The sequence below is a fragment of the Callionymus lyra genome, chromosome 17 (genome assembly GCF_982586985.1).
Source record: "Callionymus lyra chromosome 17, fCalLyr1.hap1.1, whole genome shotgun sequence".
NCBI lineage: Eukaryota > Metazoa > Chordata > Actinopteri > Syngnathiformes > Callionymidae > Callionymus > Callionymus lyra.
The window spans coordinates 6433281-6455014 of NC_141834.1; the positions used below are offsets into that span (position 1 = coordinate 6433281).

Genomic DNA, 21734 nt, shown 5'->3' on the forward strand with positions numbered 1-21734 from the left:
TCCCCCGGCAATGGAATTTTAGGATAGTTGAAATATATCATAAACTTATTCAGTGATTCAAGAATATTATTTAAATAAAACTTATGTTTTTTTTTTTAATAGTATTTATTATATACAAGCCATTTTATGATAATGTCTCTTATTTTATTTTATATTTTATTAATCTATTTTTATTTAATTCATATTAATTATGTAATAAGACCACAAAAATATCCTGGCAAAAGAAGTTACTGATTGTGATTAAATAATACATTTTTAAATAAAATAAATACATTGAAATATAGCAGAGAACAACGAATACATGTTTGATCCTTTTAAATGAGTTTATGTTAAAAGTTGCTTTTCCTTTTACTTTAACAATTTAACTCACTCAGTATTATCTTGATCTTTAAAGTATATACTTTTTTGAGTATTGTTTTGATTGTTAAAGCGCTTTGTGACCCTGGTCTGGAAAAGCGCTATACAAATAAATATTACTTACTTACTTACTTACTTGACAAAAAGAGAGTGTGTGAGTGTGTGACGTGTGTTTACCATAAAGACGCTGCTGTCACGTGACAATACTCAGAAAAAGGTGAATCATTGTGGTAGTAATCTAAAACACGAGTTTAAATCACGTGACACTCTTTTTTTTTTGTTGTATTTGACGTCACCAGATGAGCACATCCCTGCAGATGTGCACCCAGGCCTGACGTCACACACACCTGTGAGCTGACGTAGAGCTGCACACACTCCTCGCACAGGGCCTTCCTGCAGCAGGGCAGAGGGGCGATGGTTTTCTCTTCCAGGCACACCCGGCAGATCTGCACCGCCTCCTCCTCCTCCTCCTCCTCCTCCTCCCCGGCCTTTTCCAGCGACATCCAGTGGGTAACATCCCCGACGGAGTCCAGCAGGTCGTCCAGCGTGTATGGCACCGGCACCGGCACCGGCGTGGGACTCGAACCCAGGTCCGGAACAAGTCCCTTTGCGTCTTCCGTCCCCGCACCGGGGCTTGTTCGGACGTCAACGCTCTGACGGCGGCTGTCGTTGGCGATGCAATAAACGCTGCAGTAGATGTCGTCCTTGACACTGTCGTGACCCTCACCCATACTGTCATCATAAAGTTTGGCCTTAGTGGGATCCGAACCAACAACTCTCTGGGCTTCAGTAACATGGAACTCGGTGGAGATGGGCTTGTTTTCTGTCACCGCGTCGCCCGATTCTACCGAGTTTTGACACTCGTCGGGTTCACTCGTGTTGGCAAAAGAGGTGATTTTTTCGGGGTTCTCCGAATTCTCGCCCCTCTGAAGGCGACCGCTGATGGCCAACCGTAAAGAGGGGGACTTTGTGACCCCGAAATTCCTCATTAAAATCTCCACCGCGCTCGCCCTCCTCCTCTCTCCTCCCGCGCTGTTGCAGTTGTTGTTGTTGTTACTCTCCGCATCCTTGTCCTCCGCGCCGCCGACCTCCTCCGCCTCCCCGGATCCCTCGTCCAGCGACAGCCGGGAGTTGACCCGGGAGACGCGGCGGATCGGAGCTCCCGCCGCCCGGTCAACTTTAGCGTCCGCGAGCGAAGTTTGGCTGCGGGTCACCCTCGCTCGGCCCTCGTCCAAGGCGCGGATGAAACTCGGCATTTTGCACCTGTCGGTCATCGGATGCTCATCTTCCATCACCGTTGTGTCTCTCCCCATTTATGGCACGGATCCCCCGGCCGGGATCCTCCTGCTTCCCCAGTCTCTCCTCCTGGTTTAGCTAATCCACCAAAACAAAACACGGCGGCTCACTTCCGGGTGTCGTTGACAGCATGGACCAGTAGGGCTTCACTATCATCCAAAACTATTTATTTCAGAGAATACTTTGCACACAAACACTCATTATATCTGAATCTATTTGACATCGGAACTAATTTAATAAGTTATTCCATCTATAATAATTAATGCATAACATTACATCTGTCTTATCCGTATAAGTTTGAGATCATATTTGAAGTATTTGTTTTGATGCTACAGAAATAATTCGTGACAAACTAATACCATAGGATGAGGGACGCAGTGGAAGTACTGGTGCGCCTCCTGGTGTCGGAGAAGAGAAATTACATCGCAGCTGCGTAACGTGAATTAATATAAATATAAATATAAATATAAATATAAATATAAATATAAATATAAATACAAATATAAATATAAATATAAATATAAATATAAATATAAATATAAATATAAATGTAAATGTAAATGTAAATGTAAATATAAAAATAAAAATATTAATATTAATATAAATATACATCACTAAACAGAGAGACGAGAGAGATGTTGTTTTGAACCCGGAGCTGCGAGCCTCAATAAAAGTGAGAAAAAAAGAAACCAAATCTTAAAAAAAAAAAAAAAATTAAATACTACTTGAGTAGTAAATAACAATGAAAACAAAACTGCATTAAACGATATTATCGCATTTATTTTGATATATCCCTTTGTTGCCGTGGTGACGGCTCGTCAGTGTACAAACATCCTGCTGCAGTGTCCTTGAGCAACAGCTCTCTTGACAGTTTCCTATTAGTTACATCAACATCAAACACAGGTGTGGTTCCATCGTCAGAGCTCTCCTACGTCACCACATCACTGATGGACGATCCTACACATCACTCATCCTGGCACCAACTTAAAACAGAATGAAGCTTGTTACCTTCTCAGCTTTTTTTTCCTGCTTTAACACGTCTCTTGATCATGAACGCATCATGCTGCCTTCACTGAGTTTACTTGTTGGCAAAACCTAGAGAAACACAAACCCAAAACCTACATACTCCCCCATCCATACGGTCTATAAAATTAGTTTTTAATGTTGAAATAAGACATTTAAACCAATATTTAAATGGATTATTTTTCTAAATAGGACTTATTCTATATATTAATAATATACCAGCTTATACAAAACCAAATGTTTCACTGGAGAAATCTGGAACTACAAGTCTATTAATGTCAACAGAACCAAGCACACAAAGGATTATGGGATAGTAGCATAGCTTACTATACTTAGCTACAAAGGCTCAGTGTAATACATTTGGAGTTCTACAAAACTCCTTCTGTGTAAACATTTTTTATATTATTTCTTACATGAAAAAAACATCTTAAGACGTTTTTATTTGTTCAGGCTTTTCCTTGATTTTCTGGGACTCCTGTGTTGTTCTCAGTGTTATCTTGATCTTTAAAGTATATACTTTATTGAATATTGTTTTGATTGTTTAAGCACTTTGTGACCCTGGTCTGGAAAAGCCCTATATAAATACTACTTACTTACTTACATTCTTCAAGGGCAACATTCAATTATGTGAATGTTGTTAGGGGCCGTCAAGCAAAAAGAAAGACGAAAGAAAATCCCTAAAAAAAAAGGACATGTGTCGCAAGGCCATGACATTTATTAAGCTAAATAAGCTGCAATATTATTCTTGTATTTATGAGATTTTTTCAAAACATTTCTTCAATTAATTTTTAAAAATGTTTTGAGGAATTAATATATACACAAAAAATGACACACAAAAAGGAGGGAAGTGTTATGTGAAAATGTAAATTAATAATACATACAAAATACATTTGTTAATGCATTAGAACCATTTATACTTTATCATACTTTGACATTACGAGGGCCACATAAATACAGTCAAAGGGCCACGCTTTGCCCAGGTCTGCTCTATACTGTAAATGATGATGATGCTGTTTTGTGAAACTTCATTAACCTGAACCACTAACCAATGAATCTCTTGCTGTCATAAAAATCTTTTTTAATCCTTTTTTTTCCAAGACACAAAGGTGAAGGAACCAAGATTGTGTAAAGAAGACAAAGGGGTTTCAAAAAGTTTACTAATTATGAAATAGATTTGTGGAAATGTGATGAACAAAATGATAACAAACACATGTCTCACACAGGAAGTAACACGCCAGAGTAAAATTTTCTACAATCATTTTAATGAAAAGCAAAGGTTCAGGGCTGCGTCACAGCTCCAGGAGCTACTTTCAGAGGAAGAGTGTAACACAGCCGCCCTGACAGGATGCTTCGTCAACAATTACAGACTAGTGCAGCTACTCGTCTCCCGCCATCTCTGCGTTGAATACACAAATAGAAGAAAGGTCCCACTTGTACACAACATCATACATCAACTAGAAAAAACAGTAAACACGGCCACATGTGGATTTAGAAAGGAAAATCTAGAAGTTCAAAGATACGTATTTTTTGTTTTAACAGAGCTAGTTTGTCTCCTGCAGACGGTATTTAGAAAATCACAAAGTTCACATTTAGAACTCTTCGAGAAGAGCGGAGGAGCATTCAACGAAGTAGCTAGTTAGTCACACGCCGCATGAGATTATATACGCAACAGTTTTGGAAACACCTCATGCAAACACACACATTGTTCAGTCCTCCTGTCGGAGGGGCTCAGTCCAAGGATGGACTGCAGTTCAGTTTAAGGTCCAGTAGAAGCCAGCAGAGGTGAGAGGAGGAGAAGAACTGGAAAGTTTTGGTCCGGTGTCGACGATTTCCCCGACAGAGGCAAAGTGACATTTTGTTTTTCACACAACAATCGTCAGTGTTCAGTGAAGCCAGCCAGGAATGGAAATGTGACATTTCACTTTTGTTCATGACAAATTAAGAATCTTTCTTTTTTTCTCTCTCTCTCTCTCTCCGCTACATGAGACACTTTTGCTTGTTTCACTCAGAAGTCATTGATCCATTTTTTTTTACCAGTGTGGTATTTTTGGTTAAATTACAACACAAAACCACCGTGACACGATTGCTGCTTCAGGCTTCCTGTCGTGTTCTCTCAAATAAATAAAAACTCTCTTCGTGCAAGATTTTAATGTAAAAAATATAAATTTAAACTTTCTGATCAGCAACATGGAAATGTATTCCATGGCAAATATAATTAGTGCTGCTGAATATTTAACATTATAACATTAATTTAAATTGAATTAAATATTAACCCCCCATTTATGTTTGTTGACTATAATTAAAAAACTCCATTTGTGATGGTAAAGCTTGATTTTTACCTTCGAAATTCAAACAAAAATCTTCTGTAGTATATCTGATTTTAAATGTCATAGCGCTGTCTAAAGTATTTGAAGATCAATTGACATATAAATGCTATGTTTACTGGTTGTGACTTCATTTTGAGGTCCAACCTTTCACTCGTGAGGCCAATGGAAGACTACTATGATGGCAGCACTAACTGATGTGTGTGCTTGGGTAAAAACAGCCTCACATTAGATCAAGAAAGATGCCAAATTAATTATTTTCCCCCCACAAAATAATCTTTCCAGGAAATGGTATTCATCAATCCAGATTTTTTTTGTGTTTTTTTTACAAAAATAGGAGGCACTTTACTTCAGCTGTCCCCAAAAAAAATCATACACGGAGGAGACATGATTGCAAACGACATGGTTGCTACATTTTAAAACACAAAAAGACTCATATTTTAGGGGGATATCTGTATAAATTCCAGCTTCTCCCTAAGAAGCAACAATGACATGAGATAATTAAGTGAAATCCTTTCAAATGTTTTGACGTTTCATACTTCAAACGAGTTAATTTGTCCAAATTCAACTGATACCCCGGGTCTTTTTGGGTTTTGGAATAATTCAGTGTCATAGTCAACCTCCTTATCTTTCATGTTCCAAAAAGGATTATCGTTCCCATCAGTAACAATCGTTGTTGCCTGTGATTTTTGGGCTTTATTTACCCCAAGTCCAGACCCGAGACGACCCCTGCCGTGGTGGAGACGAGGCCCGGCTGAAGCTTGGCACCGTGAAAGAGTGTGGGGGTGTCGTCTGACCTCAATCCTTCTCCTCTGAGGAAGTGATTAGTTGTTTTGTTTTCTCTCTCCAGTCTCCTCCAAGCGTCTGTCCGAAGACAATATCGTCCAAAACGATGAGACTTTCTGTTAAAACCTTGATTTCTATCACCGAGTAAACAATGAGATTCACATTAGTAAGCTGAGTGTGTGTGTGTGTGTGTGTGTTTGTTGATGTTGTTGTGTTACTGTACACATATCGACACGTTGGTATCTAAACACTATCATCTACGATCCTCCACGACTAGTCTTATGGAAAAGAAATCCACTTGTCAGGCACAGGTGCGCTTTTCAGACTCTTTGGGTCGCACACGTACATGCCAAGTCGTTACCAAATCCCTCCACAGCGGGGCAGTGTTTCACCAGGAAAAGCGTGTGTCCTTCAGTACAGCTCCAGCAGGAATCTGACAAACACTGATAAACGTTGGACTTGATAAGCGTTAAAGTGTCTCCATAATCCTGTTCTGACAACTTGGAGAGCGATGAAGCGTGTTGGTGAGCAGTGGTCGGTAAGGCAGCGATGCTGAAGTGACTCCGGCTTTATTTCGACCTGCAAGAAAACAAACAAACGTTCATTTTTTTTCTTCTGGAAGAGTTTATTTAACAATGGGTGGATCACAAACGCTAAAAGGAAGACATCATGCTTGCAGCAGTAATTGAGTCTGGCAAGAACACTGAACCTGATAATGCCGCTTGATGAGAACATCACAGACGCTCCTCTAGTGTATTTGATAAAACATAATTATACTCAAGAGATTAATGTTCTCATGGGATCTTCGCTCTGTCAACATGTCTGCTTGATTTACTTCATCTCGTGTGGGTACATATTTCACTTTACTAAGACACTGCTGAGACGCCGCATGAGTGGAAACGTTGAATTTCTTCACCATTATTTATTGAAAAACAAAACAAAAAAACAGTTTCTTGCTTAAGCGAAGGGTCTGTTTTTACTTAACTGTCTATAGCCAGAAGTATTTTTATTATTCTTGGAGGCTTATTCTATCTTAATCATCTCTGTGACGGCGCTCGTTGACCAAACACTCAAGGTCCTTCCCTTCATCAGTTTTTAATCGTATTGCAAGTCTCTTGTCGATATCCATTATATGAGTTCTTTATCTTATCTTTCTCACTTTATTAAAAGGTCACATTATCAATATGAATGTTAATCGACTTTGATTTTCGAACAAACCATCCGGCACGTACAATAAATTGTCACAAAAATGTTCTGATACTATGTGTGTATCTGTCTTAACATTGCTGGATGTCTGTGTCATATATTTCTTTACAATTATTCTCTACTGTATATCATAATATATATATATAAGGTAAGGTAAGGTAAGGTAAACTTTATTGATCCCTCAGGAGGTCTCCTTCGGGAAATTGTTTTTTTCCAATAGCCACAGAAAATACAGCAATTTTTCATGAAAAATAAAAAATAAATCAAAATAAAATAAGAACAAGAACATAAAGAGAAAGAACAAGATGACACAATTTAAGTCTAAAGATAAAGACAAGAACATACGTAGATCAAAGAAAAACAACAAAGACAAAGGATACAAACACTAACATATAACAGAACATCCAGATACTTTCACTCCACTCCTGCCCCAGAACTCAGAATTGTACAATTTAATAGCCCGAGGAATAAATGAGTCCCTGAGTCTATTTGTTTTGCACCTGGGTAGGAGCATTCGTGCTTTTCATCTGCTTCTTTGCTCACTGACGACAGTGTTCAGAGGATGACTGTCATCATCCATGATGGACAGTAGTTTGTCCAGAGATCTCCTCTCAGCAACTGTCACCAGTGAGTCCAGCTTCATTCCAACCACAGAGCCAGCTTCATAGCAGTATATATATTGAATGTATTTCTACAAATACTTTCATCCAAGAGAATAAAAAAAAAAAAAACCATAAACGAATAAACCAAACTCTGTGTTGCTTTTCTGTGTGGTTGCTGCCAATTTCATCAGAACCGGTGCCAATTACCCGCCCAAAACCAGTGGTCCAATAGGAGATCACAGAAGACACCTCGTGCTTTGATCTCCTGTATGGAGCGCTGGGATTCAGTGAATGGGTTTTAAGTTGGATGCTTGTGAGTCTGTGGACAGCATTTGGCAACCTGGTGCGTGTGTTAAACAACTAATCAAAAGGGTGTGAAGTTTTCCTGCTGGGCGCTGGAGGTCGGTTGAGAAAATAAAAGGCGCCATCTTGACTCTCTCTCTTCGCCCGATCTGAGACTCTGGTAGTATAAAAACAAATCACCTTCGATATTTAAACATGTATTACTGGTTATTGACTTGACATCTTTCAGTGTTTCGAGTCTCTTTTTACTTTCTTCTTCCTCTTTATTTACCAAATTCAAAAACACCAATCACAGTTTTTAACATGTGTTATTTTTATATATATATTTCTGGTAACTTTATTGGTACCCAGGGCTAGATTTGGTTGCATCATTTCACTGCATCATATTATGGTTCTATTCATTTTATTTACTAATGTGTTGACACATTACTCAGCTGTCTTTGAGATCTTTTAATGGTCCGTGCTAAGACGCATGCAAGTTGATGCATATTCCCTTTAGACGTAATCATTTTTATTAAAAAACTAGAATAATTTTAGAAAATAAATGGTCTGTACAGGTCTGATTTGATTACCATTGCCATTAGAAATGTAAAAAAAGCACAATAAAACTATGTTTATAGACACACTCGAGTTTCCCAAATTGAATTCAAGCAATTTGATACAGAAATATATTAAAAAAAGGCCTATGGGAACAACTTTCACGAATAGTATGGGTGAAAAAATATCAATACATTTAACATCGATAGTTGAGCAACGTTTTTATCCCACAATACAACATCGACATTCAACAGCACTGTATTGATTTTCTATTTACCAATTTACGTGCAAACATTTTACTTGTAATCCTTTTCTTGTACGATACAAATACAGATTCGTCTGATGTTAAGTATGTATCAACATTGGTTTTTAGCAATGCTATGACGATTTTCCTGTAAATAAATTATTTTAAAGGAACTCAATATATTCCTACAGTTTCAGAATATATTGATCACTCCCCATGCGTCTTGATAAGTATCGTATCGGCATATTCTTGCCGATAAACACCCCTAACGTTTAGTCACATGACTAGTGGGTACACAACAATAGCGTCCATCTTTCTGCAGTGGATTTTCTTCAGCCAAATTTTACAAAGCTATTGAAATATTACTTTTATTTTGTAAATAACTGTAACATAACGGTTTACTTTTTTACTCAAGTTTTAACTATTAGGTATCAATATTATTTTCGAGTATTTCCTTGATTCAGTTTTATTTTGAGACTGGTTTTGCGAGAGGACGACCAGGCAACCTCTGGGACGTGGCATTCTTTATTGGTCCCTGTGGCCGCGGCCAATAAAGACCACGGCGAACACACAGCAGCTGGGGAACAATGATAGCATATTGATGATGCGTGTGCGTGTGTGCGCATTAATGTCCGTCCAAACTGTCAATCAGCACATTTACTGCTTCACTTCCGAAAACAAGTGTGTGTGCTGTCGAGGGTTTGTGTAGCTTTTATTGCGGGTGTCGGGTGATTTATGAGGGAAGTGTTTGTTTTCCACCAGAGATGTGTAAAACTACAGAACGGCTTCTTATTGTCTTTCCTCTTTGTCTCGTCCACTGTTTCATCCATCAGTGTGTGTTTATGTCTCGGCGCTTGTCCTCCCGTTTGTCTCACTTGGTCCCCTGCGACCCCCCCCCCCTAATGAAGACCGTTATTGATAACCTGTCCGCGGGACATCAGGCATGTACCCGATACTCAAGCTTTTCCAGTTCACTTCTGCAGGTTTCCTTGGCGCCGATGTGGGTTTAAAACCTGGACTCATTTCAGATTATGCTAAAAATAACAGCGTTGAACCAGAATCAATTTGGAATCATAGTTAAGTCAGTCAGGTGATGTGACTGCAGAGAAACGTGATTGGATTCCTAATATAATCTGTAAAACCTTTCTTTTAACCCTTGTGTTATCTCAGGGTCAATATGACCCAGGGCCAAAATACAAATATGTCTGAGGTATCCCTTGTGTTGTCTCTGGGTCAAAGTGAATGACCTCCACCACTGCATATGTATTCATGGAAGCCAGGGAGGTCATTCATCTTGACCCAGAGACAACACAAGGGATACCACACAAATACTTTTTTTTTTTTTTAGCCTTTGGGTCATCTTGACCCCTAGATAACAAAAGGGTCAACCATTTATTTTACTTTTTAAATTGATAGTTAGAAATGTACATAATTATGTGACTTGATCTTGAAGCGTTTTTTTTCAGTCTCAAGGAAAAGCATGTATCTTTCTCCCGTGTATTTTATCTTGGTCGGACACTTCCTGTTCCCGTACGCTGATCTATTGACAGAGCCGAGGCCGAAACCCAGCTGGAGATCACTCTCCTGATTGCTGGCGACACAAGTTATGTGTGTCTGTTGTTTTGCGATGATAACCGGAAGACAGGCCTATAGGGAACCGTCTTCGTCCCTTTGTCAATTCTAAATGCTCAAATATACACAAAAAAAAGGAAAAGGAACGATAACACTTGCAAAAAAACAAGTGTTTGTTTCTGAGTGTCTCTTATAAATGCAAGTAGATTTTTTTGTAGGCTAACGCTAGCTTACTTAAATGCTGAAACCATCCATTTTTCGGCCTGTCTTCAGGCTAATGAAGAATTGCCCTTATCGTGCTTTAGGTATTTGTTCACCTGTTACCTCATTTGTGGCCAGTTTTTGTGTATTGCAAATATCTTTTTATTTCTTTAATGGAAAAAGGGAATCAGAATGTATTGTTTTTAGAGAAATCTACTGGTAAATAAAAAACTTTTTTTCTCAAACATTTCTTAATCCCTGGATCAAGGTGACCTGAAGGCCATAAACAAAAGTGTTTGTGGTATCCCTTATGTTGTCTCAGGGTCAAAGTGAACGACCTACACTACTGCATATTTATTTCTGGAAGCCATGGAGGTTTTGTATTCAAAATAGTTTTATGAATTCTATCAGCCCGTCACATAGTCGTCTTAGTGGTTAAATTTTTTACATTTACCCCTATTTATGGATGCATCCTGAAATACTTTTGCAATTAATGATTACGGATGATGTATAATGTTGAGTCGTTTTTTTTATTTTTTACAACTAGTGCCAAACTGGTTCTTTCACCTTCCACGAAAAAGTGCCTACAGAATGAACGCAGTTTCCAGAAATCAAAATGTACGTAAAATTAACGTAACGTTAACGTGAAAGTTATTATTAAAATAAATCAATAAACAATGTCTGAGTTTACTTCTGCCAGTATAATCTTGGGGCTAAATTTCTTCTGAACAGTAGTACGTAAGAAAGAATGTAGGTCAAGAAGTATAAATAGATGGATTATAAATCAATTAAAAAAGTATATAAAATAAAGTATAATGGTATGGTAGTAATACCTACGATAGCAGAAGAATACAAAATATAGCACATGTATTTAAAGACAAGTCCAGTAGTTTTACTTTGCCTTCAGTCTGCTGTTGAATAAGCAGGTCCTGTGGGTTTTGATATTCACCGCCCTGCGAGTGCAGTTTCATTTACTTTAGGTAAAAAACTGTCTTCAGGATAAATGACACCAAAAACTGAAATGACACACGGAAATAAGACCCTGGAAAACTGATTTGCCTGAGACTCGACAAATCTCTAGGATGGAGAAACAATAAATAAGTTCCACCAATAAATTACTAACATCGCAAAACAAACTGGTTAAAGTAAAGATGGGCTGTTTTAAGAATCACAGAATATTCCCCCTTGATTTACGAAAAGAATGAAAAAAATGGAGCATTGAACGAGTAAATAAAATAAACAAATGCAGTTACACAAGCCCCCAAAACATTTGGATGAACAGATTTTTGGCAGAAAGAGTCTGAGATCTACTCACATGTACATGGGCTGTAGTTGGAGGTGGGAGGTCTTCTGAGGACCCTGGTAGCCGTACGAGTCGAACCCCCCTATAAAATCAACTGCAAACAGACAGAATAGAATACATGAGGCGTCTTCCTCGTCTCGAGATGTCAGCACTGAACATCCTGTTCTATTTCTGGGAGGCTGACTTCCACAGCCACATATTCATGCCCTGGGAGGACTCTTAAGTTGTGAATTATCTAGCGGGGAGTCAGGCGAGGCGAGCGTCTGCCAGCAGGTGGTTCTCTCCTCAGAGTTGGCATGATGACGGTGGACAGGAACCGTGAGACTTTGATGCGGCACCACTTGTGAAGGAGAACTTCAGCGCCTTGATCAATGCTGGTGTTAATGCAGCCAGGTTTCTCTACATCCACGTGGGAATCTTCGTCACCCAGTGGATAAAAGGAGGCAGTAAAAAAAATGACATCTTGGGCTCTAGAGCTGTGCATGAAATTAAATTGACCTTTTTACACCAATTAAACAACTACTTGAATGTAAAAGTATTCATTATAACTTCATATTCCACAACCTTCTTTCAACAGCATTATTTAAAACATTTTTTATTATTAATTCAGTTGAGGGAAATAATTAAAATGTAATTGATTCTTATTCATCTTTTTTTAAGTGGGAAATATTTGAAGGGAAATTGATTATAACAGTTGTACATCATTGTTGAAGAAGAAGAAGAAATTAAGGAGAAGGAGGAGAAGGAGAAAGAGAAGGAGGAGAAGGAGAAGGAGAAGGAGAAGGAAGAAGGAAAAGAAGAAAAAGAAAGAAGAAGGAAAAGAAGAAAAAGAAAGATGAAGGAAAAGAATAATAAGTAGGAGGAGAAGGAAAAGAAGGAGAGGAGAAGAAGGAGTAGGAGTAGAAGTAGGAGTAGGAGTAAGAGTAAGAGTAAGAGTAAGAGTAAGAGTAAGAGTAAGAGTAAGAGTAAGAGTAAGAGTAAGAGTAAGAGTAAGAGTAATAGTAGGAGTAGGAGTAGGAGTGGGAGTAGAAGTAGGAGTAGGAGAAGAAGGAGGTGGAGGAGGAGGAAAAGGAGAAGGAGAAGGAGAAGAAGGAGAAGGAGAAGGAGAAGGAGAAGGAGAAGGAGAAGGAGAAGGAGGAGAATGAGAAAAAAAAAGAAGAACAAGAAGAACATCAATAACATGAACAAGAAGAACAAGGGGAACAACAAGACAAAGAAGAACAAGAACATGAACAAGAAAAGGAAGAAAAAAAAGAACAAGATCAAGAAGAACAAGAAGAAGAACAAGAGCAAGAACAAGAGAAAGACGAAACATTGAGGGGGAACTCTGAATATTACAGTCTTACATCACTAAACAAATTGAAAAATAATCGAAAGCATCAATAAGAAGAAGAGGAAGAACAATAAGAAGCACTCAGACAGTGATTATTATTAAAGGGAAGGAAAAATTACCACAAAAAAAACGAAAAGCAAAACCAATGAATAAATTAGATTTTTAAAGTGACTACATCGTGCCTCTGTATTGTCCTACAGTAATTCCATCTATACAATCAGATGATTATTTTAGTCTATTTCTCTTGTTTTTAAATCCAGACAGAACATGTTATATTGTTCACTGTTAATACATGTTGGCTTCTGGAGAACAATTGCGTTACAGAAACTATCAGCCAATCAAATTAAATCCAGTATTATCTCCGGCAGGTGTTGAGCTACTACTCAACGTGGAGAAAATTGGAAATCTGATCCAGCAACTCAAATCAGTTTAATGTGAAAGCCCAAATGTGTTTTTGTTTCCTCGTGCGATCTTTGTTCTCGTAAAGTCACATATTAGTTTTCACACAATCTCCGTAATCTTCTTAATGTTTCCGTGAAATTCAGATTAGACTGAGCAGAAGACGTGAACCCATCAGCACTTTTCCTGGACCGCTGCAGTCATCCCGCTCTGTTGTCTCATTGTGGTGCCATGCACACAATTTGTGTGTGTGTGTGTGTGTGGGTGTGTGGGGCATGCTTGATAACAATCAGACACAACTGAAAAGAAGGATAACACCGCTAATCTCAAACTCTTCCTACAAACACACACGCAGAGTTCAAGCTTACACAATCATTCACATAAGCATGTTAACAAAAACACAATTGGACACACAACTAAATGGCTGAACAAGCATGCAGTCATTAAGAGGGTGTCACAATAAGAAGACACACAAACAAACCTCCACAACACACACTGGGGTGGGCGAACAAAGAGGAAGACACAACCAACATTGGACAGTAGACAAGCTATCTTAATCACACACACGTGCACACGCACACGCATAAACACACAGTCACCCATGCATACACCCACAAACCCAAAAACACACACTGAACAGACAGACAAACACGCACTTGCACACACGAACACATATACATGGACACAAGCGCAGACTTATGAACACACAGACTCACACAAACAAATGACATGAACACATGCACACACAGAAAAAAACATACCATAAGCAATATGTGTACATTCATGAACATACAAATAAACCAATGCACGCGCAAACACACACACATAAACACATATGCACGCACAGACAAATATACACACAGATCCACACACATGCATGCTCCTCTACACACAAACACAGACATAGACAGACAGATAAACACACACATACAAATAAACACAAACACACACATGCAGAAAAACATATACACACACATGCATTCACACAAACACATGCAAGCACACACACACACACACACACACACACACACACACACACCCCCACACACACACACACACACACACACACACACACACACACACAAACACACACACACACACACAGACAGAAACTAACATACACACACAAACAAACACACACCTAGATTAACATTTACACACACAGACAAACACATGCACACTCAGAAAAACACACATAAAAAGACAAAAACATGCACACACGAGCACACAGACCAACTCACCTACACACATGGAAAAGCAAACACACACTCGTATCCAAAGGTCAAAGTGACACTAATGGTCCCCTTAGGTACAGTTGTTTGTGGGGACACTATGAGTCATACACACACATACACACTAAACCAAATTCATAATTGTGCACAAACAAACACATGTACGCAGAGCAGAAATACACAAATATGAACCGACAGACAATTACTCAAAGAGACACACATGTAAACAACGTTAAAAAACTGTTCTGACAGGTTCTGTCAGACAGACGATACACACACTTATACTCACAGATGAGTTGACAGACGACAGCAACAAACACACACACAAACACACACACACACACACACACCTGTACTGAGTAATTAGCTCCCTGTGAGCCTCAGCACCTGAAGGCTCATCTGTGGAAAAGTCTCCTGATTATTGTCGACTCTCACACTGACTCATCAACCCTCCACTCCCTCGTCTACAGTCGGTCTGCTGGAGATTACAAATTATTCCCCTGAATGATTCTGCAGAAAATTACCTTTTTCTCACCTTGTTTTATTTATATTCCAGAGTGTTTGTGTTTGTCGGGGCACATCTTCAAATGAGCCTGAATTCTCTTTTGTTAGACATTGACTTCTCTTTACCTAACATGTACATACATATTTATTGAGATCCTTTATTCAAATTTCTGGATTGTATTTACGAGTTTTTATTTCACTGTATAATTGTTTCACGCAAACAATGATACAGCTTTACTGCTGACTATGAATCCATGAATCATTTGAAGATTTGTCACTTAGTTGTGTAATACTTCATTAAACTCATTTAATTTTCCCTCTTTTTTTGGTTGTAAATGATAAATACTAACATTTTAGGCCAGTTAACAAAAATATCAACAGATTGGTTGAATTGACAAGTGCAAAAAATGTTTTAACTTGCTCTAAAATAATAAACAATTATAAACATTTATTATTTTCCTTATTTGATCTTGTATATAATAGAAGTTGTTACTTTATTACGCTTTTATTTTCTTAAATCTGGGCGAACGAGTTACGAGAGCCGAGTCCACAATGTAATAATGGCTTCAGTCCTCCTCCAGTCAGCTGTAATCACGCCCGCTTTGTTTATACAACGAGTCTCTTGGAGGTGGAGAAATAAAAGGTGTAGAGTAAATATTTGTATAAGGTTGTGAAACAACATCATCCTTCATGACATATTGCGTTAAGAAACATCACATCAATTGCAACAAAATGAAACCTAGTGAGTGTTAAAGCCACAATACATATGTTCTTAAAGATTGTTTCTGGCTCCCCCGCCTGACAGAAAAGTGTAACTGCAGTGTCCAAACTCCAATGTTCTCAGTTCTCACAAACCGTATAATTTACAAAAAAAAAAATCTTTATTGTTACTTCATATGAAAAATATCTCTGACTTTTCAAACTGAAACCAATCAATACAGAAACAATATTTACTACTTAATTGTTATTGTAACTGCATTATTTCTGTATTGTTTTTTTTATCACATCTGTTGTTCATTTTGCAATTTATTGTGTGATATCCCTTTTTTTTTTAATTATGTTGCTAGGTTTTCCAATCAACACATATTTCTCCCCCCAAAAAAGGCAAATAAACAAATTATAATAAGATTCTTAAATGCATAGAGCTGGTTTAAGTGTCTACGATTGTTTGAATTTTAAACTCCCAATTATCAAAATGTCAAATTAGCATACGTTGCAGTGCTTAAATGTCAGCGTGCTTGAAGAGTACTTACAACTATCCTCCTCCTCCGAGATGAGTTTAACCACGTAGCAGGCGTAGATGAAGCCCGCCAGCTGCAGAGATAAAGGAATAAAACAGACGTTAAAGACCGTCAGCGTAAGAGGACATTGAAAGCGTCGAGACAGAACATGTAGAGTTTCAGCAGACGGTCGACAGGTGCGGCAGCAAGTGGAGCAGAGCAGCTCAGCGGTATTTGTTTCACCAAAACAGTGGATTGCATTCAACACCGTCTGGTTCTATGTCTCAGGTTCAATGGAGCAACAAGGTCGGCAAGTTTGTTCATTTCATCAGATTAATGTTGCATTAAACCCTGAAAACTTTATTTCGTAGATCAGGATTCATTCTTGTACACATACATCGGTCACATAGCTAAGTGGCTAATGTTTGTTAGCCACTTGTCCTAAACATCATCAATCACCAAGCTAGCTTAACTGCATCTTAAATGCTAACAAAACGTAATGCTAAAATACTTCCATTTTTAAATTTTCAATTAACATGAAAAAATTCACTTATTCAATTTTATGTTGCAATTAAACTTCCCGCCGCTAGCTTACATCAGTCATAACGTGTTTTGCAGCTAAAGGAACAATGAAATCACGTGAGATCCCGTCGATGACTGAGGACGAGAGGATAGTCGACTATCTTCGAGAGGCTTTCAAAGCAGATGTTGGTTTGTATTTGGGATTCAAAACAAACTAGAAGCTTTGCATTTTCCGAAGAAAATGCAGTGTGAATGCTGAATCTGTGAACTCGAATGATAGATAGATAAAAACTTTATTGATCCCTCTGGAGGTTTCCTTCGGGAAATTGTTTTTTTGGGAAATGCTTGAAAGTATTAGTATTCAAAGAAGAAATGAGCGGAAACAGTTGAAATGATGGCATAAAGAAGAAGGACTGATGTGAAAATGTTGTAATAAAGGGAAAAAGGTTGAGATGAAGAAAAAAGAAGAAGGAAAAAGTAGAATTTGTAGTAGAAGTAGAATAAGTAGTAGTATTTGGAGTAGAAAAAGTAGTAGAATTAGGAATAGAAGTATAAGAAGTAGATGTATTGGGAGTAGAATAAGTAGTATAATTAGTAGTAGTGGGAGTAGAAGAGGTAGTATAATTACTAGTAGAGTTATTAGTGGAAGTAGTAGTAGTAGAAGATGAGTAGGAGTGGTGGGAGTAGAAGAGGAAGTAGAATTAGTAGTAGAAGTACACAAAGTAGTAGTAGAAGTAGTAGTGGGAGTAGAAGAAGTAGTTGAAGTAGAATAAGTAGTAGAATTAGTAGTAGAAGAAGAATAAGTAGTAGAATTAGTAGTAGGAGTATAAGTGGAATTGGTAGTAAACGTAAAGGTGAAATTAGCAGTAAAGTTAAAAGTGGAATTTGTAGTAAAATCAGTAGTATTAGTAGTAGTAAGTAGACAAAGGTGTTTTTTAAAGTGAGTAGTTGAATGTACCTGAAGGTCAAAGTGTTGATCAGAGTCAAGTATTCCACACATACATCCTTGTTCCTACAGGATAACAATATATGGCAATCTATCATGTCGTTGCCCCTGTATCATGAGTATAGTATTGCCATCAGATCGACGTGTCTCATGTCAGCATGTCTGCCGAAGCCCCGCCTACAAGATCGCTATAGCTCAGTCGGTAAAGACACGTTTTAACTTCTTGGAGTCGAGACTTAAAGTCTTTGCTCGACTCTTTTTCTCAGCGATGTCATAAGTCAGACTGAACTAGTCCCTGAAGAGACTCTCTTTATAAAAGCTTTTTTCTGTGAAAAAACGCCTTTTTCCTTTGTGACTTCAAATCCCTTTTGTCAAGTTTTCTTCGTAAAAATTCTCCATTTTTCACAGAACAAGATTTATGAAGAAATGTTAGACTCAACCCTAGACTGTTAGACTCAACCCCCGATATTCTGATGGCACTGATCTCCTTCTACGGAAGGGTGAGGTGACATGTGTTGGTGTGTGTGTGTCCTCACACCTCCGGGGTCAAGGGTCACTTGTCACATTTCTCCCTCGTTCTCATCATTCCACATCCATTAGGTGACACATAAAAACTGCAGCTGCCAGAGCTGCTAACAAACCAGATGGATTGTTCCTATAAAAAGATTGAACCTGGACCTTTTTTCTGTGTGTGTGTGTGTGTGTGTGTGTGTGTGTGTGTGTGTGTGTGTGTGTGTGTGTGTGTTGTAGCATGAACAGTGCACCTTTGCACCCGCAACCACTCCGCCTGTGTGTTACCACGGCGACTGATCGGGTTCACTGATTAGCGCCGGGATGCGGAAAAAGGTTCGGTTCAGTGTTCGGTAGACGACCTCACGAGTCCAGTGACCACATGACAGTGGAGGAGAGAGGGATGATAGAGGGATGATAGAGGTAAACAAACAATCAGACACATTGGAGATTCCACATTTATCCCAAGGTCATGACATCATTTAGTCTAAATAACATTCAGAGCCTCTCCATTATTTCTCTCTCTCTCACACTGCCTGTCTCTCCTCCTTTTATGATGTCATTCTCTCTATTCTTATTCCACCACATCTTTCTATCTTCTCACTTTTTTCCAATTCTTCCTCTGCTAACATCCCTCTTACTTGGCCTGCTTCTGTCTCGGAACTTTTTTTTTTTTTGCTCTGTGTGAGAAATTATAAACTGAGAATGACATGATCTAGAATAAAGATACAAATGAGTCCAGAACTAGAACAATAGAACGCAGGAAACCATCAGACGAAAAAAGAAAGTCTTAAGGTAAGGTAAGGTAAGGTAGAACTTTATTGATCCCTCAGGACATTTTTTTTTCCAATAGCCACAGCAAATACAGCAATATTGTTATAAATAATATTAACTATATTAATATACTATTAATATTAATAATAATTAATATTAATAATATTAATATTATACTATATAATATTGTAATATTACTGTTATTTCACATAAAATAAACATGTATGATAAAAAGCTACTTCCACTGAAATTAATTTGTGGCTCAAATAATTAAATTAAAAAAATATTTTGGTAAGAAAACATAAATATTACATTACAAATAAGTGATTTAATTACATAAATAAAAAATGGTTGTGGTAAGAAAACCTAATATTATGTTAGATCAGTGCCATCAGAATACTGAATGGTTGAATCAAACATTATTTTTCAAGCTTGTTCTGTGAAAAATGTAGATTATTATTACATTTTTTAAGGAGATCTTGTTGTGTCAGTTTATTGTTGTATCTTCCAAGTTAAAAAGTCACTTCATATGAAAACACTCTCTCTGACCCACTTTTGTAAAGTAGTTTGGTGGTCACATGACACCCAAAGACTCGCCAGACATTCCATCAAAACAAAGCAACAAAAGTGAATAACTTTTGTTAAAATAATACTTAAGAGTTTTACTCCATGAATGACTGTTCAGAATCAAACCGAACGTGAGAGAAAAATATTGCTGCAGCGATATCAATATCCTGTTAATATTCTGGACCCTGTGGTTCTCTATTTTGTTGTCAGCGCATGTAAACATAATATCCTGTTTACAATAAAAGTCTGATATCGTTCCTGGATGTGAGGAAAATCGCTATTAGAGCTCCGGCGGCGGCTTCTTATCTTGCTCAGCGGCTCCTCGCCTGAGCCGATTTACCCTCCCAACTTTCTCTTTGTGAATCCCACGGATTGAAATTCACTCGACACTGTAAAGCGTGGAATCTTAATACCCTGTGTACTTTTTGACATTATCTTAGATCAAAAAGCTGTGAATCTCCTCTAAAGAAATTCATATCGAACTTGTGGATTTTAATATAAAATAAAGTTTTCTAAAATACAATATTCTAACGAAAAATACTTGTCTTTGGTTGTAAGAGTATTATTCTAAATGAATACAATGTATTAATAATTATATTTAATAGATTTAAGTCTAAGTCAAAATCCTAATATTTTATCACTATTATTTTATTAAAAGTTTTTGTTTATAGTTTTCTAAGGCAACAATAACCTCATTTTGAAATAATTATAATTAATAAAAAATACTTTTGAAGTAAAAATGCCTTGAAGGAAAACAGCTTTGAATTAAGCACATAATAATAGCATCATAAATACATTAGAATTAAATAATAAATATTTGAATCCCAAAGTTACATCTTTAGACACTTTTATTTGTTCAGGCTTTTCCTTGATTTTTCTGGAACTCCTGTGTTTTTCTCTGTGTTATTTTTGACCTTTTAAGTATATATATATTTTTAGTTTTATTTTGATTGTTTAAGCGCTTTGTGACCCTGGTCTGGAAAAGCGCTCTACAAATATAAATTACTTACTTACTTACAAAGTTATTAAAACAGATAATCTTCAAAGTACTTTTTGTATATTTTATTTGTAACAAAACACAAAATACAAACAGTAAGTAAGTAAGTAAGTAAGTAAGTAATATTTATTTATATAGCGCTTTTCCAGACCAGGGTCACAAAGTGCTTTAACAATCAAAACAATATTCAAAAAAGTGTATACTTTAAAGATCAAGATAATACTGAGAACAACACAGGAGTTCCAGAAAATCAAGAAAAAGCCTGAACAAATAGAAACGTCTTGAAACACCAAAAACTACTACAAATATCTGTACCCTTATTTAATTGTTAAAGAAAATATGATTAATACAAATATATTATAAAGCTTTACGTTGCCTATATCTTTGTAATATATTTGTATCAATTACTCTTTTAAGATATGATATGCGTTGTATTCTTTTCTTTGCATTATTACCTTTTTATTTAGATCTATGTTCTTTATACTTTGTCATCTCTTGCGCTTTGTTTTTGTTTTTATGAAACTTGCTGTACCCAACTGGAAACCCAATACCCCGAAAGAGATCTCCAGAGGGATTATTAAAGTCAACCTATCTAACTACAAGGAAAAAAACCAAATACGTAGAAAAAAAATCTTGCGTGGTAACAGGTTAAATGAAAAGAGTTCTGTCGCTGCTTTCCTTCCACACAGACACTCATGCCAAAGGAAGTCAAATAACTACAGGCGGAGTGAAGCCAAGTAAACATAAACACCTCAGAGGATTTAAAGGTCTCACCAACAATCGGAGAGCAGAAGATTAAAAGTTCAGCAGGTTCTTAACACGACTCCAAAACAACTTCAGCAACTTGTAAAAAGTTTGTTGCCACTGAGGCTAAAATGTCAGATTCTACCCGTGAGCATCTTTGAAGAGGTTCACCAACATTAAATAATACATCTTTGCACACCGACCTTGAATAAATCTTTCAAATATAAACACC

At 37.4% G+C, this 21734-nt stretch overlaps 2 protein-coding genes across 4 annotated transcripts in view; both read right to left on the reverse strand.

The window, feature by feature from the left end:
* Positions 1–1745, reverse strand: part of rnf217 (ring finger protein 217) — a 124043-nt gene extending 122298 nt beyond the window's left edge. For both annotated transcript variants that reach the window (XM_087812168.1, XM_087812167.1), the window contains exon 1: positions 705–1745. In XM_087812168.1, coding sequence (XP_087668294.1) covers positions 705–1670 — 966 coding nt within the window. In that variant the 5' untranslated portion in view covers positions 1671–1745. The remainder of the gene's footprint in view (positions 1–704) is intronic.
* A 2171-nt stretch (positions 1746–3916) lies between these two features.
* Positions 3917–21734, reverse strand: part of nkain2 (sodium/potassium transporting ATPase interacting 2) — a 106522-nt gene continuing 88704 nt past the window's right edge. The window contains exons 5-7 of one of the 2 annotated variants that reach the window (XM_087812177.1): positions 16476–16536; positions 11767–11848; positions 3917–6365 (exon numbers count right to left, since the gene is read on the reverse strand). In XM_087812177.1, the coding sequence (XP_087668303.1) occupies positions 6356–6365; positions 11767–11848; positions 16476–16536 (153 nt within the window). In that variant the 3' untranslated portion in view covers positions 3917–6355. Of the gene's footprint in view, positions 6366–11762; positions 11849–16475; positions 16537–21734 lie in introns of those variants that run through there. The other variant, XM_087812178.1, reaches the window with a different exon arrangement.